This window comes from Bombyx mandarina, chromosome 09 (assembly GCF_030267445.1).
Source record: "Bombyx mandarina strain Sakado chromosome 09, ASM3026744v2".
Taxonomy (NCBI): Eukaryota; Metazoa; Arthropoda; class Insecta; order Lepidoptera; family Bombycidae; genus Bombyx; species Bombyx mandarina.
Window position 1 is genome coordinate 3,959,886 of NC_143216.1, and position 16,541 is coordinate 3,976,426.

Sequence of the window (16,541 nt, forward strand, 5' to 3'; positions counted from 1 at the left end):
TTATATGTGTATTTGACGCAATATTTATAGGCAATAATTTGATCAGCATCATGAATTCAATTTCCGCAAGTCAAGGAACTGTGATGGGAGGTTGCTCAAATATTTGATAAACACTTAATAGTGGAGTAAATTGACTTTCATTTTCGAGCCCAAATAGTTTAGTGTGTTATAATTAAATTATTACGCCTTGGATTTGATTTTATGGTTCGATTAATAGTTGTCATTGGCCTAATTGGTATATAGTTGAGTGACTAGTCAAACACGCTTTGCAGGCCGACCTTTAATTTGACTTTCGATCGCCACTATACTTTGTAGGAACCGTAGGAGCCGAGGATTCCCTAAAAGTTTCACTGAAATCGGTTCCGCAATTTAGGAGTCTACTAGCGACCCGCCCTCGCTTCGCTTCGGAAACATTAAAACATACATGAAACAAAAAAAAATTAAATAAAAAAAATGAAAAAAAAGTAGCCTATGTTCATCAGGGACAATGTCGGCTTCTAATGGAAAAAGAATTTTTCAAATCGGTCCAGTAGTTTCGGAGCCTATTCGAAACAAACAAACAACCAAATCTTTCCTCTTTATAATATTAGTATAGATAGGGAACATACATACATATTCATATAAATCGACTTTTGTATAAATGAGCAATTAAAGCATTTTAACTACAGTATAATAAAGTGTATGTAAAGTGGCATATTTCAAAAGTAAAAAAGTATTTTTTTTTCCCTACCTAATCGTTGGTGGCTTATAGGACTATTCTAGCTACGCCCTGTTCTCACTTAGTCAGGGTTCACTTAAGGCCTTAAACTAGCCCCAGCAAGGACAATGCTTCGCTGTTTCTACCACCGGATCAGAATCGAGACCCACTGAGAAGATCCGGGTAGAAACTCAGTGGGCTGTATCTGTGAGTTAAGTGGCAAGTCGAACCCTTCGCCGTATTCGACGGGCTTGACGAGAACGGGGACCGATGTTTTAAATGCCTAAAAGTACAAATAAACATAATTTATGCCTATTTTTTCTCCATGCAATAATGGATAGGACTTAGAACCGTAGTTAAAACGTGCTATAAATTTTAAATTTTATATTAGAGTCCTAGAAAATTGCGCAGCTTAAACAGACAAAAATGTACATCACGTACAAATGTTATATATATGTCGATATTAAAATTCACTTACTTTTTGTAAATAAATTAATTTAGACAGACTATTAAAGCTGCTGTTACTGTTTAATTTCGCGGCGTTTTATTATCACTATATTATTTCTGACGTTTCGAATAATTTACAGTTTTCGTGGTCACGGGCGATTCTCAGTCGTTGCATAAACCCGAGATTAAATCGCTGAAGTAGTTTTAATTATTTCTAAAAATCGAAAAATTTACTGGTGGTAGGACCTCTTGTGTGTCCGCCCAGGTAGGTACCGCCACCCTGCTCATTTCAACCGTGAAGCAGTAATGCGTTTCGGTTTGAAGGGTGGGGCAGCCGTTGTATCTATACTGAGACCTTAGAACTTATATCTGAAGGTGGGTGGCGCATTTACGTTGTAGATGTCTATGGGCTCCAGTAACCACTTAACACCAGGTGGGCTGTAAGTTCGTCCACACATCTAAGCAATAAAAATAAATAAAAAACCGTAGCAAATATTATTTTCACTACAATTTGTTTTATCTGCGTTTATTCTTTATGCATAGATGCCATAAAAGCAAACGGCGAGCTTGTATCTCGACTAGAGCAACACGCTTCGGCTGACTCTGTGAACGGTGAGAAACCACGGGTACACGCTCAAGCCCAGCTGGACGTGCCTTCGGAAGGTGTTCACCGCGTCCTCGAAAATGACGGCTCTCATGTCAGCGTGCACGACGTCACATCAGCTCCAACAGCAGCAGCAGATGAGGTTACTCCTAAGGTGAATGTTGATTAGTTAATTTGAATACAATTCTTATTTCAAAGTATTAGACATTAATTACAGATAAGACGTCCGGTGCAATCGTGTTGAAGCGATGCACCGGTGTTCGAATCCCGCAGGCGGGTACCAATTTTTCTAATGAAATACGTACTCAAAAAATGCTCAGGATTGACTTCCACGGTGAAGGAATAACATCGTGTTATAAAAATCAAACCCGCAAAATTATAATTTGCGTAATTACTGGTGGTAGGACCTCTTGTGAGTCAGCGCGGGTAGGTACCACCACCCTGCCCATTTCTGCCGTGAAGCAGTAATGCGTTTCGGTTTGAAGGGTAGGGCAGCCGTTGTAACTATACTTGAGACCTTAGAACTTATATCTCAAGATGGGTGGCGCATTTACGTTGTAGATGTCTATGGGCTCCAGTAACCACTTAACACCAGGTGGGCTGTGAGCTCGTCCTCGCATCTAAGCAATAAATAAAAAAAAGGTCACGAAAGAATGAATTTATTTAATCATTGATTAAGTTTTTAGGGACGGAAGTAATTGTAAATGTCAAGTTAGTCAACTAAATAAATACATTTTAATTTTTTAGTTAAAAAAACATATTTTTGAAAAAAAAAATTCATGCGTGCTTTGATTCATTCATGGTTTGTGATGATTATCTTTTTTTTTTATTGCCCTTGTAGGCAGACGAGCATACGGCCCACCTGATGGTGAGTGGTTACCGTCGCCCATGGACTTCAGCAATACCAGGGGCAAAGCCAAGCCGCTGCCTACCGTTAAAATCTGTCCCTAGATGTCCACGGCGAAGTTGGTATTAATGTTTTTGTGCACCCAAATAAGTATAATAATTCCCGATGTAATTGATAGTCAAGTTTACACCTTTATTGGTCGCGAACGACGGAGAATGAAACGTGGATTATCGTAGAGTTGTGGAATATGTTGGACATCAAGTAATATGTTTTCAGGTTTTTCACGGAGCAGCGCGCCTTATCCAGCCAGGCTCGGCGACCAGCGCGCCCCAGGGCCACACCGCGGCACGCCGTGCTCTCAATCCAGCCCCAATTAATGTCAGTGATTTTGATTTTTTATTTTTAAAGAACTTTAGGATATTTTTGGAATTTGTACTCAGATACTCATGTCTATTGATAGACGGCGGCATTCATGTTACGACCCGTAACCGATAACCGATAATCCGGTAACCGATTAGAATCATTTAGGCCGTGAGTTCGTTAATCCATCCAACAAACAAAAGAAAACTATATTCATAAAGTTCTTTTCGTATCTGATGAACTCTTCTTGAATTTTTAAGATAAATCTTAGATATATAGTATAACAAGTGCAAATTTCAGGACTGTTGCCATTTTCTTATTGCTGACATTTTCTACAATAGATTATTTTAATTAGCATTCATGAATAAGAATAATGATGTAAGCTCAACAAAAAATAGTTAATTTCAAATCAATATTTTGTTGACAAGCGAATTTTATAGAGAATAATGACAATCCGATTTTTTTACTGCACTATACAAGACATGAGATCGGGGTCTCAATTGTGTCGTCTAAGGGCTGATCTCAAAATCAACCTTTAAAACAGAATCAACGATTGCTTCGCAATACAAATAGCCAAGCCTCATTTCTGGGACTCATTTCACAAAAAAGATAAAATTTAAACGTTCAACGTTATTTAATCTTGCGTTTTTATTATCATTAGATTATTTCCCACGTTTGGAATGTTTTACAGTTTTCGTGGTCATAGAGAATTAAGGTGATATTGTGCTTATATCAGTGTGTCGGTTAGCGCAATATTCAAAATTCGACAAATAGCACTTAACTCGTATGTTCTACTTCACTCGACCACGGAAACTGTATAGTATTCGAAACGTTGGAAATAATATAATGACAATAAAAAATACGAAAAGAGAAGATAAGAAAGATATTTTTTTATTGCTAAGTTAAGTGGTTACTGGAGCCCATAGAAATCTACAACGTAAATGCCCCACCCACCTTGAGATATAAGTTCTAAGGTCTCAGGTTCTATAGTTACAACGGCTACCCCACCCTTCAAGCCGAAACGCGTTACTGCTTCACGGCAGAAATAGACGGGGTGGTGGTACCCACCCGTGCGGACTCACAATAGGTCCTACCACCAGTAAACATAGATAGAAGAGACAATAAGATATTCGTTGGTGTCCGCAGCAAGTGGAACACTTTTCACCGGCGAACACAGCAGCCGGTGTCCAGTACACGCCGATGGAGATGGCCGAATACGTATTCTGGACCGGAGACGAGCGCGGCGTGACCACCGCCATTGAAGTCTTCTTACAGGAGGGAATGGTAAGAAATATATATTTTTTTATGTTATACAGGCCCGTGGACAACAAAAGCGACTTGAGTACAACCTGATCGTAGTATAGTATGATGATGCATAAAGAAGATTATGATGTACAACCTGATCGTAATAAAGTACGATGCTTAAATAAGATCATGTTGCAGCGTTGTATGGTAGCAACGCGAACGGAATTTCACTCCATTGTACACTTTTCATTACAATAACTTTTCTTTCAAAACAATTAGGTACTGTCGGTCTGCACTGATAAATTTTATACTAATGAAATTAAGATTTCGAAATAACGTAGTGTTGTCGATGGACTTCAGTTGCGAAAATGAGCGCTCACTGCTTAAAAATCTATGGATTTCAAATTTGAAAAATAAATAAATCACATAAATTAAAAGATAAGGAATGTGCAGCTCACACGCGGTCGAATTGAAACCTTTAGAATGATTCTATCTCCTTTTTTCGTAGGGCAAATTTGTATAGATGTATATGTTTGTCTCTTTTAGTTTCATGGAGTTACAAAGTGCTTATGGGTTTTTAATAAAAAAAATATTATACACTTGAGTTTCGTTTTAGATTTGTGGATTATATTTACTGAGAACTTAAACTTAGATTCATTCATTGGTTTGTCTTTTGTTTTGTAATTATTATTATTTTCTTGTGTAGGTGCGGATTTTTTTTTGTTATTGGCTGCAATAACTATTTAATAAAATATGAAAGAAACTATAATAATAACTTACAGTTTTCGTGGTCAGGGACGACTAAGGTTTTTTTTTATAGAAACCGGGTTACAAACAGAAAAGAAAGTGGTACCTACTTGAATGTTTAGTCTTTGCCTATATATTACCTAGATATTGAGTGAAATAATGTCATTTTGTGCATCGTGTGTGAGAGGTTGCCTATTCCATTATATTATAAACTAATACAATTAATTTTTGTGTTCAATAAAAATTACCTTGTTCTCACTAAAATTCAGATGACGAAGGAAGAAGCTATATCTTTCTTAGAAGAAATCAAATTCAATTTGGACTATCTCCGCGCGCACTACGCGCAGAACATGAAGGCTGCAGAGGAGAACGCTCACCAGGAGAAGCTCAGGAACATGCTCCTAGAACAGGTTAAGGTTAGTTCTATTCGAGGTATAAAGAAAATAAAACTGGAGGTTTCGCAACAACCCACGGTCATTCGGTAACGTGCGAACTTGTTGTGTTACACTTCATTCACGGTTGTTTGCATAAGAGTTAGTGTACTGCGCAAACGAACGCTCTGAGATCGTGGTCAATGAATGATAAATAAAATGTTATTTTTTGTACGTTATTACAAAGTTAAGTCGTACACTGTGTACATTACTAATAAAAATCTTACGTTACGGACGTTTTTCCCCGTTAGGGTACCCCCCGCATCGTCCCATAAGGAACTTCGTTCCAAAACCTAAATCGCGCTAACGACACTTACAAAATATATGTATACAAGTTCCCACTCCGTCAGCTCAGTGGAACGCCTTCTCTTTTTCGTCGCAGCTGATTAATATAATTTTTTTCTTTATACTTTTGGGTGATTATCGAGGACCATAGACCACACAATTCAATGCTGCCTTAAAAGTTGAGGTCGTGGTTACAATTCTATAGCGGTTCTCCACCCTTCATATCGGAACGCGTGACAGCTTCGCGGTAGGAATGCTCAGAATAGTGATATTTACCCATGCCGGCCCATAGTATATCTAATACCAGTTATACGCAAAATCATTTATATTGTGTCTATTTCGTATTGAACACCGGTTTAAAGTTCTGTACTGAAACAAATCCCTAATACAGTATTGATGATAGTCACTACATAATAAGACGCGTGGCGAGACCACCATTTTGATTATTTTTACCGCGAAAAGATTACGAGAAGACTTAACTTCAAATTTCGAATAATAGATGCAAAAAGATTAACTCGTAACAATTAATTAGAGGTTTTATTGTCAATAAAAATGTAAAGGAAAGAATTTGAGATTTATTTCCGGATATTTTAGTTTGACAGAAACTGCGAATTATCCCTCGAAAAATATTATAGGAAATAAACTCTTGAAATTCTCCTCCGGGGGACATTTCTCAACACCAAGGCACATCTCGACGACAAATCCAATTAAATGTTAAGGTTTTCCGCTTGTTTCGGGCAAACGATTCCTTTCAATTTAACTTGAACGAGTAAAGAATTGGGTCAATTTATCGAGAAACGTTTTCGTTTTTTCCGATCGAGGTTAATCTGTAAAGCAATTAAACGCGTGGTTCCCCATATACCTACTTATGTTCTTGAGGCGGTTCTGTTGTTCATTCCGATAGAGGCACCCGTCACATGCGGACGTGCCCATCGACCACTCGATCGCCCGGCCTTTGTTCGCCCGGCTTTTGTTAGCCCGACCATTGTTCGCGCGGCCTGTGTTCGTGGTACATCTGCCGACCAAGTGTTTTTCCTGGAAGTTTTTATTTGTTTTGTTTCCTTTCGTTATTTCTGTGTTCGTGGTACATCTGCCGACAAACTGCTTTCTTGGAAGTGCTTAATTGTTTTGTTTTTTTTTGTTATTTCCGTTTTGTTGTGTTTTTTCTTTGTCCTGTAGTAATCGCGCCGCATCGCCACCTGTGTTCAATAGAACCGCTCAGGTCCGAGAAGTTGGGGCCTCGCCGCAAGGCGAGTGTTTTCAAGACCCAGGGCCGCCCCACCTGGGCACTCAGCGATCATGGACGCTGTATTCGCGGAATTCCTCCGACTTCGTCATCCACAGCTCGCCTCAGAGTTTCTGGCTTTCAAGGCCAATCACACTGCGAGCTCTCTCGAAGACTCCGCCGTGCTCGCTGCTCCTGCGTCGCCTGTACCTGCGTGCAAAGCTTCTGCATCGAGCACCGCAGCCTCCGTCGTGCCTGCCGTTCCCGCGTCGCCTATACTGGCGAGTAAAACTGCTGCGTCGTCCGCCGTGGCCACCGTTCCAGCTGTGCGATCATCCGCGGCCTCCGTCGCGCCCTCCAAAACACCTGCTCGTAGGTCACCTGCGCCCGCCTCCTCGTCCTCCGACTCTGAATCGGAGATGGAGGTCGACCTCGCCCCCGCCTCATCGACGGATGGATTTACCCTGGTACAAAAGGGTAAGAAGCGTGCCGCGGAGTCTCGAGCTCCCGCGGCCGCTAAAATTAGCAAAGCCGCGAACGCGTCGCGTCCCCGCTCCCAGACTCCCGTTGCGCCTCCAGCCCGTGCCAGTCCGTCGCCGCGTCCGGTGGCACAAAATAAAACCCAGTCCCCTCCTCCGGTAATCCTTCAAGAGAAGGCAGCTTGGGATCGAGTTTCCCTGGCCCTTAAGGCCAAAAATATCAATTTCACGAATGCCCGTAACCTCGCGAACGGCATCCAAATAAAGGTGCATTCATCTGATGACCATAGGACCCTCACCTCTTACCTCCGTAAGGAGCGTATAAGCTTCCACACTTATACGCTTCAGGAGGAACGCGAACTCCGCGTTGTAATACGCGGAATCCCTAAAGAGTTAGATGTAGAGCTCGTAAAAGTCGACCTGTTAGAACAAGGCCTACCAGTGAATTCTGTGCACCGTATGCACACCGGTCGCGGTAGGGAGCCATATAATATGGTTCTAGTCGCTCTCCAGCCTACCCCCGAGGGTAAGAAAATCTTTAACACACAGACCGTCTGTAGGCTCTCTGGTATCGCTGTCGAAGCCCCCCATAAAAAAGGCACTCCTAGCCAGTGCCATAACTGTCAATTGTATGGGCACTCTTCCCGTAACTGTCACGCGCGCCCCCGATGCGTCAAATGTTTAGGCGATCACGCCACGGCCCTATGCACTCGCGATCAAAAAACCGCGACGGAACCGCCTAGCTGCGTCCTGTGTCGAACACAGGGTCACCCCGCAAATTACCGCGGATGCCCCCGAGCCCCGAAAATAAATCCCCGCGTCGCCCGCCAAAACCGCCTCCGAGCTTCCGGCCCAGACATCAAAGCCTCGGTACCCTCTGCGCCGCAGGCTAAGCCAGCGTTCGTTCCGGCGGCGGTGCCCAGTGTCTCGGCCTGGGCGAAACCGCTGCCGTACACGAACACGGCTACAACTCCCTCCTCCGCGATTCGTCCCGCCCCCGCGACTTGCCCTCCGACCGCGTCCGAAAATCTCGCTTTAGCGATCGACTTCTTTCAGTCGATCAACTTTGAGCGCGTTAACGCTTTGGGCGACGCCATTCGCGCTGCCTCCACTGCACAACACTTTATCGCCGTTGTGCAGGAATACGCCGACGTATACGCGTCATTAAATACGTACGTCCTCCCCTCACTCGGCCGGTAATCAATGGCGTATATAAGTAGAATAAAGCCCCTATCCGTGACGATAGGATTTTTTAACTCTTACGGTCTCGCAAATCAACGTGATCAGGTTTCTGACTTTTTGCGTGACCATCAAATTGATATCTTTTTAGTGCAGGAGACCCTACTTAAGCCCGCGCGCCGTGACCCTAAAATCGCGAACTATAACATGGTCAGGAACGACAGGCTCTCTGCCCGTGGTGGTGGTACCGTCATTTACTATAGAAGAGCCCTGCATTGCGTCCCGCTCGATCCTCCCGCGCTCGCTAATATCGAAGCATCAGTGTGCCGAATCTCACTGACGGGACACGCGCCGATCGTTATCGCGTCCGTTTATCTTCCACCGGATAAGATCGTTCTAAGCAGTGATATCGAGGCGCTGCTCGGCATGGGGAGCTCTGTCATTCTGGCGGGCGACCTAAATTGTAAACACATCAGGTGGAACTCACACACCACAACCCCGAATGGCAGGCGGCTTGACGCGTTAGTCGATGATCTCGCCTTCGATATCGTCGCTCCGTTAACCCCGACTCACTACCCGCTAAATATCGCGCATCGCCCGGATATACTCGACATAGCGTTATTAAAAAACGTAACTCTGCGCTTACACTCGATCGAAGTAGTTTCAGAGTTAGATTCAGACCACCGTCCCGTCGTTATGAAGCTCGGTCGCGCTCCCGATTCCGTTCCCGTCACGAGGACTGTGGTGGATTGGCACACGCTGGGCATCAGCCTGGCTGAATCTGATCCACCATCGCTCCCGTTTAACCCGGACTCTACCCCGTCTCTTCAGGATACCGCTGAAGCCATAGACATCTTAACATCACACATCACCTCGACATTAGATAGGTCATCGAAACAAGTTGTAGCGGAGGACTTCCTTCACCGCTTCAAATTGTCCGACGATATTAGGGAACTCCTTAGAGCTAAGAACGCCTCGATACGCGCCTACGACAGGTATCCTACCGCGGAAAATCGTATTCGAATGCGTGCCCTACAACGCGACGCAAAGTCTCGCATCGCCGAAGTCCGAGATGCCAGATGGTCTGATTTCTTAGAAGGACTCGCGCCCTCCCAAAGGTCTTACTACCGCTTAGCTCGTACTCTCAAATCGGATACGGTAGTAACTATGCCCCCCCTCGTAGGCCCCTCAGGCCGACTCGCGGCCTTTGATGATGACGAAAAAGCAGAGCTGCTGGCCGATACATTGCAAACCCAGTGCACGCCCAGCACTCAATCCGTGGACCCTGTTCATGTAGAATTAGTAGACAGTGAGGTAGAACGCAGAGCCTCCTTGCCACCCTCGGATACGTTACCACCCGTCACCCCGATGGAAGTTAAAGACTTGATCAAAGACCTACGTCCTCGCAAGGCTCCCGGTTCCGACGGTATATCTAACCGCGTTATTAAACTTCTACCCATCCATCTCATCGTGATGTTGGCATCTATTTTCAATGCCGCTATGGCGAACTGTTTCTTTCCCGCGGTGTGGAAAGAAGCGGACGTTATCAGCATACATAAACCCGGTAAACCAAAATATCATCCGACGAGCTACCGCCCGATTAGCCTCCTCATGTCTCTAGGCAAGCTGTATGAGCGTCTGCTCTACAAGCGCCTCAGAGATTTCGTCTCATCCAAGGGCATTCTCATCGATGAACAATTCGGATTCCGTACAAATCACTCATGCGTTCAACAGGTGCACCGCCTCACGGAGCACATTCTTGTGGGGCTTAATCGACCAAAACCGCTATACACGGGAGCTCTCTTCTTCGACGTCGCAAAAGCGTTCGACAAAGTCTGGCACAATGGTTTGATTTTCAAACTATTCAACATGGGCGTGCCGGATAGTCTCGTGCTCATCATACGGGACTTCTTGTCGAACCGCTCTTTTCGATATCGAGTCGAGGGAACCCGCTCCTCCCCACGACCTCTCACAGCTGGAGTCCCGCAAGGCTCTGTCCTCTCACCCCTCCTATTTAGCTTATTCGTCAACGATATTCCCCGGTCGCCGCCGACCCATTTAGCTTTATTCGCCGACGACACGACTGTTTACTATTCTAGTAGAAATAAGTCCCTAATCGCGAAGAAGCTTCAGAGCGCAGCCCTAGCCCTAGGACAGTGGTTCCGAAAATGGCGCATAGACATCAACCCAGCGAAAAGTACTGCGGTGCTATTTCAGAGGGGAAGCTCCACACGGATTTCCTCCCGGATTAGGAGGAGGAGTCTCACACCCCCGATTACTCTCTTTAGACAACCCATACCCTGGGCCAGGAAGGTCAAATACCTGGGCGTTACCCTGGATGCATCGATGACATTCCGCCCGCATATAAAATCAGTCCGTGACCGTGCCGCGTTTATTCTCGGTAGACTCTACCCCATGATCTGTAAGCGGAGTAAAATGTCCCTTCGGAACAAGGTGACACTTTACAAAACTTGCATAAGGCCCGTCATGACTTACGCGAGTGTGGTGTTCGCTCACGCGGCCCGCACACACATAGATACCCTCCAATCCCTACAATCCCGCTTTTGCAGGTTAGCTGTCGGGGCTCCGTGGTTCGTGAGGAACGTTGACCTACACGACGACCTGGGCCTCGAATCAATTCGGAAATACATGAAGTCAGCGTCGGAACGATACTTCGATAAGGCTATGCGTCATGATAATCGCCTTATCGTTGCCGCCGCTGACTACTCCCCGAATCCTGATCATGCAGGAGCCAGTCACCGTCGACGCCCTAGACACGTCCTTACGGATCCATCAGATCCAATAACCTTTGCATTAGATGCCTTCAGCTCTAATACTAGGGGCAGGCTTAGGGACCCCGGTAACCGTACTCGTCGAACTCGACAAAGAGGTCGACGTGCAACCTAACCCATGCATCAGCCCGCTGAGTTTCTCGCCGGATCTTCTCAGCGGGTCGCGATTCCGATCCGGTAGTAGATTCATTCGCGAAACAATTGCTCTTGAGTTGTTAGGTCTCCTTCGGAGGCGCTCGGGCAGTTGTTAGCAAATCCCACCCCTCTTGGCTGAGCCTTTGCCTCGCCCACCTGTCCTGGTGAAACTGGAAAGGCCTTCGGGCCACCAGTAAACATTCAATCATTAAAAAAAAAAAAAATAAAAAAAAAAAAAAGGTTCTGTTGTTGCATATAACGCTAAGTCTATCTCGCTTTTAGACATTGAGATCGAAATCCCAATTGACCTGGTGTTAAGTGGTTACCGGAACCCATAGACATTGCAACGTAAATGCCGCCACCCACCTTGAGATATAGTTCTAAGGTCTTAGTATAGTCACAACGGCTGCCCCACCCTTCAAACCGAAACGCATTACTGCTTTACAGCAGCAATAGGCAGGGTGGTGGTACCTACCCGCGCGGACTCACAAGAAGTCCTACCACCAGTAAACCTCAAAGACCTCAAAGACCTCAAAGAACCTAAAAATATTAATGTTAATTATTTATTTTGGCTATGTCATTATTAAACTAAATCCGTTGCTTATACGTTCCTATTAAAATATAGTTGTTCAATTCGCATAAAATCGCAAAATACCTACCCGTGCGGACTCACAAGACGTCCTACTAACATAACGCTAAGTGTGTGATCGAAATCGCAAATGCTTGTTACGTTTTATTGTATAAATAATGTGCCTTAATCTTCAAACTATGTTTAAGATAGAAAGTTGAATAAATGAATGAAGATTCTTTATTGCACAAAATAGTGTACAAAGGCGAACTTAACGCCATGCTGGCATTCTCTTCCAGTTAACCCTCGTTGATGAAGTGAAAGATACAAGAACTGTGTAGCTGTAATGAAGTTAGCGATAATTTAAAGAATTACAGTAGACATGAGTAAAATGAACACTAGGTTGTAAATTACATTGGCAAAACAAATACATAGATAGGTCCATACATACAAAGACTAGTTGTACCCGTCCGCTTCGCTGGGCATTTAAAATTAACATTATTATTTGAACCCCCACAGAGATTATCATCATTAACGCCCCCGCAACTGGTGTAGGGAGTCCAACATTCATATAAATATTAGCCTATCCATTAAGAAGTACATGTATTTTCTCCATGGATACCAAGTTTCAAGTCAATCGAATGCATGGTTCAGTAGTTATAACGGAGCATCCGTAAAAACCACTGTAGATTTATATATTAGTATAGATATATATATACAAATAAGAATGTTCGTTGAATGATTTAATTTGAGCGAGTTAGTGACGGAACCAGGATTACCAGTACCGCGTTCCGGTGGTCCAGTCCTCGTTCGGAGGTAACCACGCGCGCGGCTGGGAGCTCGGCGCCGGCGCCCCCCTGGACCCCGTCAAACGCGCCTACGACCCGATGCTCCAGACAAACATTATCAGTGAGTTGATATTTCACTACACGTGTGCTTGCAACACCAAATATTACCAAAGGCTTTTGGCGGGAACATAACTGTGTAACTTTAGGGTTGTGTATTGCCTCTTTCTTAACAATATCGAATACACATTTTCAGTAACGAAAAGTACCGTTATATGTTTTTTATATTTTTTATAGCATAGGTTGGTGGACGAGCTCACGGCCCACCTGATTTTAAGTTGTTACCAGAACCCATAGTCTACAACATAAATGTCGCCACCCACCTTGAAATATGAGTTCTAAGGTCTCAGTATAGTTACAACGGCTGCTCCACCCTTCAAACCGACTTCACGGTTCATTCACTTTACTGCTTCACAGAAGAAATAGGCAGGGTGGTGGTACCCACGGAATAGATAAATAAGGTTATATATAAGATAAATAACCTTATTTATCTATTCCGTAGTGGTACCTACCCGCGCGGATTCACAAGACGTTATACCACCAGTAAATGCAAATCCCACCCCTCCTAGCTGAGCCTTTGCTCGCCCACCTGTCCTGAAGCTGGAAAGGCCTCCGGGCCACCAGTAATCTTTCAATCATTAAAAAAAAAGCACCAGTAAATAAGTAATGTTTTACCATTGCGGTGTGTGCTTATCGCAGGCACATCGGACTACGATCGCGACGGCCAGGTCATCACCGATGAGGAGTACGAGGAGATGATGGACAAACTGAAGGCAGCCGATACTCTGTACACGGAATACACTCTCGAGGAAATCATCTACCAGCTCGCCAAGGTACGTGTCGCGGAGCTTCGTTTTTTTTTATGCTGCTTCTTACCTCCGGCGCTTTGTCGGAGTCCGTTTTTACAATCTTCCTTTCACTTCATTTCACCCTGTTTTCTTCTCACGCTTTCACTATCATCCTGATTCTTTTATTTATTCATCGTCTTTCATTCTATCTCTATTAGTGCACATCAGAAGTTGGGAAGGGTTATCCTTTAATTTTCGAGTCTTTCACTACATTTTTTATATTTAGGATACTTATGCAACTTATTTCTATTACTTATTTTTAAACATCTGTTTTAAATCTAAATTACTAATATACATGACAATGTCTATAATAAACGTGTTGTGTTAATTACTCCGATTTTGACTAGACGCGCCCCGCGGTTTGACTTCACGAATTTTGAAATACGTTTCCTTTTCCCGGGATAAAGAGTTGTTTACGTTAATCTCTCGTGTATCAAATAGGTACAGGCCGATTACCGAACACATTTTTGCAGTTATTATATGCTTGGCAAACTATATAGGTAGTGAGCGACAAGGATAACGCTCTACGGAATTAGCCAATTGTCTCTTTCTAAAGGTCGATGAGCAATATTTATCGCCGGGTAGGTACTTCAACAAAGTTTCATATTCATAAATATAGATAAATAACTAAGATTTTCTGGATTTTTCCTTGTAAATAATACATTCGCGTGTCCATTATTCGATTAAATTGAAACCTGCTGATGCCCTGTTATCTCATACTTTTCTGTTTATTAGTGGTAGAGTAATGTAAGGGTGATATTCATTAGCTTCCTTATTTGTAGCACGAAGTCATGCGCTTCTGTTTTAAAGAATTGACAGCTGTTATTAATACAATGTAACCCATAGACACAGTCCACTGAGTTTCTCGCCGGATCTTCTCAGTGGGTCGCGTTTCCTATCCGGTGGTAATTCTGCGAAGCACTTCTCTTGCTAGAGCCAGTGTTAGCACCACTCCAGCTTAAGCCCCGTGAGCTCACTTACACGTCAAGGAGAAGCTGAAATAGCCTCTCAAGGCTATCAGCATAGATAGGGAAAAAACAATTGAGATTTCGACCTTATATCTCGAATTGGACATGTTGATACCGTGTCCACTAAAGAGACATAAGCGTACGACAGAACATACGTACGAATAAGCGTACGACAGAACATAAGCGTTACTGTATCACTTCCAGATGATGTTCTCGCAGTCTCTGTCCCGGGACCCCGCGTCGGCGCGCGCCGCCACGCAGCGCTTCATGGCGTTCCTGGAACTGGAGGCCGAGCGGGGACAGCTCTCCCGGACTATCGAGAAGAAAGTGCTCGGTACAAACAAACAGCGCTTATAATGACATTTGTTATTATGGAAATAGAAAACGGAGGCATACGATTATTGTACATTAAAAAATTTGCTGGAAGATAATTGCGTGATTTTCATGCCAATAAAACGCCTTTTGCGGTTTATTTTCGTGGTCAAGAAATTTTTATAGGAAAAAAAAAATGTATATGATTACTACAATATGTATTTAAATGTTGACGAATAACACTAGTCACGTGTGACCGCGACAATGGTAAAGTTTCAGAACTGTCCGTAATAATGACAATATAAAAACACGAGATTAAACCGTGAAAGCAGCTTTAATTATTTCGCGATTCGCTAAAATGCGGAAAAAAGTACTATGCCTTTAATTATTAAAATATTATGTGTGGCACCCCTAGTAATAATATAAAATTCTTTCATTTCTAGATGTCATGATCGCTGCTTTGACGGACACGATCGGCGATCACCCGGAACTGCTGCAGGCGCACGATTCCATCGGCGTGAGCCCTGGGAACAGGTAGACTTTTTTTTCTACCTATTCTAGTAATCTCGAGGGGTTATTATAAATTCACCGAGCTAGTAGGTAAGCTCACCCGGTCATCGTTCTCGTCGAACCCGTCGCTTGCGACGAAAGGCTCGACGAGTAAATTAAACCTCAGACACAGCCCACTGAGTTTCTCGCCGGATCTTCTCAGTGGGTCGCGTTTCCGATTCGGTCGTAGATTCTGCGAAGTACGGCTCTTGCTAGGGTTCGTGTTAACAACGTCGTCATTCCGATAGAGGCACCCGTCACGTGCGGACGTGCTCATCGACCACTCGATTGCCCGGCCTTTGTTCGCCCGGCTTTTGTTAGCCCGGCCATTGTTCGCGCGCCCTGTGTTCGTGGTACATCTGCCGACCTAGTGTTTTTTTCTGGAAGTTTTTAATTGTTTTGTTTCCTTTTGTTATTTCTGTGTTCGTGGTACATCTGCCGACAAACTGTCTTCCTGGAAGTGTTTAATTGTTTTGTTTCTTTTTGTTATTTCCGTTTTGTTGTGTTTTTTTCTTTGTCCTGTAGTAATCGTGCCGCATCACCACCTGTGTTCAATAGAACCGCTCAGGTCCGAGAAGTTGGGGCCTCGCCGCAAGGCGAGTGTTTTCTAAGACCCAGGGTAGCCCCACCTGGGCACGTAGCCATCATGGACGCTGTATTTGCGGAATTTCTCCGGCTTCGCTACCCAAAGCTCACTTCCGAGTTTCAGGCCTTCAAGGCCGATCACACCGCGAGCCCTCTCGTGGACTCCGCCGAGCTCGCTGCTCCTGCGTCGCCTGTACCTGCGTGCAAAGCTTCTGCATCGAGCACCGCAGCCTCCGTCGTGCCTGCCGTTCCCGCGTCGCCTATACTGGCGAGTAAAACTGCTGCGTCGTCCGCCGTGGTCACCGTTCCAGCAGCGCGATCATCCGCGGCCTCCGTCGCACCCTCCAAAACACCTACTCGTAGGTCACCTGCGCCCGCCTCCTCGTCCTCCGA

The 16,541-nt window shown here is 44.3% G+C and overlaps 1 protein-coding gene across 1 annotated transcript in view; it reads left to right on the forward strand.

Annotated features, from left to right (window-relative positions):
- Positions 1–16,541, forward strand: part of LOC114240785 (uncharacterized) — a 124,215-nt gene that overhangs the window by 100,705 nt on the left and 6,969 nt on the right. The window contains exons 6-13 of the mRNA XM_089729679.1: positions 1,688–1,902; positions 2,872–2,973; positions 4,102–4,239; positions 5,217–5,363; positions 12,815–12,950; positions 13,586–13,719; positions 14,907–15,036; positions 15,458–15,548. Coding sequence (XP_089585805.1) covers positions 1,688–1,902; positions 2,872–2,973; positions 4,102–4,239; positions 5,217–5,363; positions 12,815–12,950; positions 13,586–13,719; positions 14,907–15,036; positions 15,458–15,548 — 1,093 coding nt within the window. The remainder of the gene's footprint in view (positions 1–1,687; positions 1,903–2,871; positions 2,974–4,101; positions 4,240–5,216; positions 5,364–12,814; positions 12,951–13,585; positions 13,720–14,906; positions 15,037–15,457; positions 15,549–16,541) is intronic.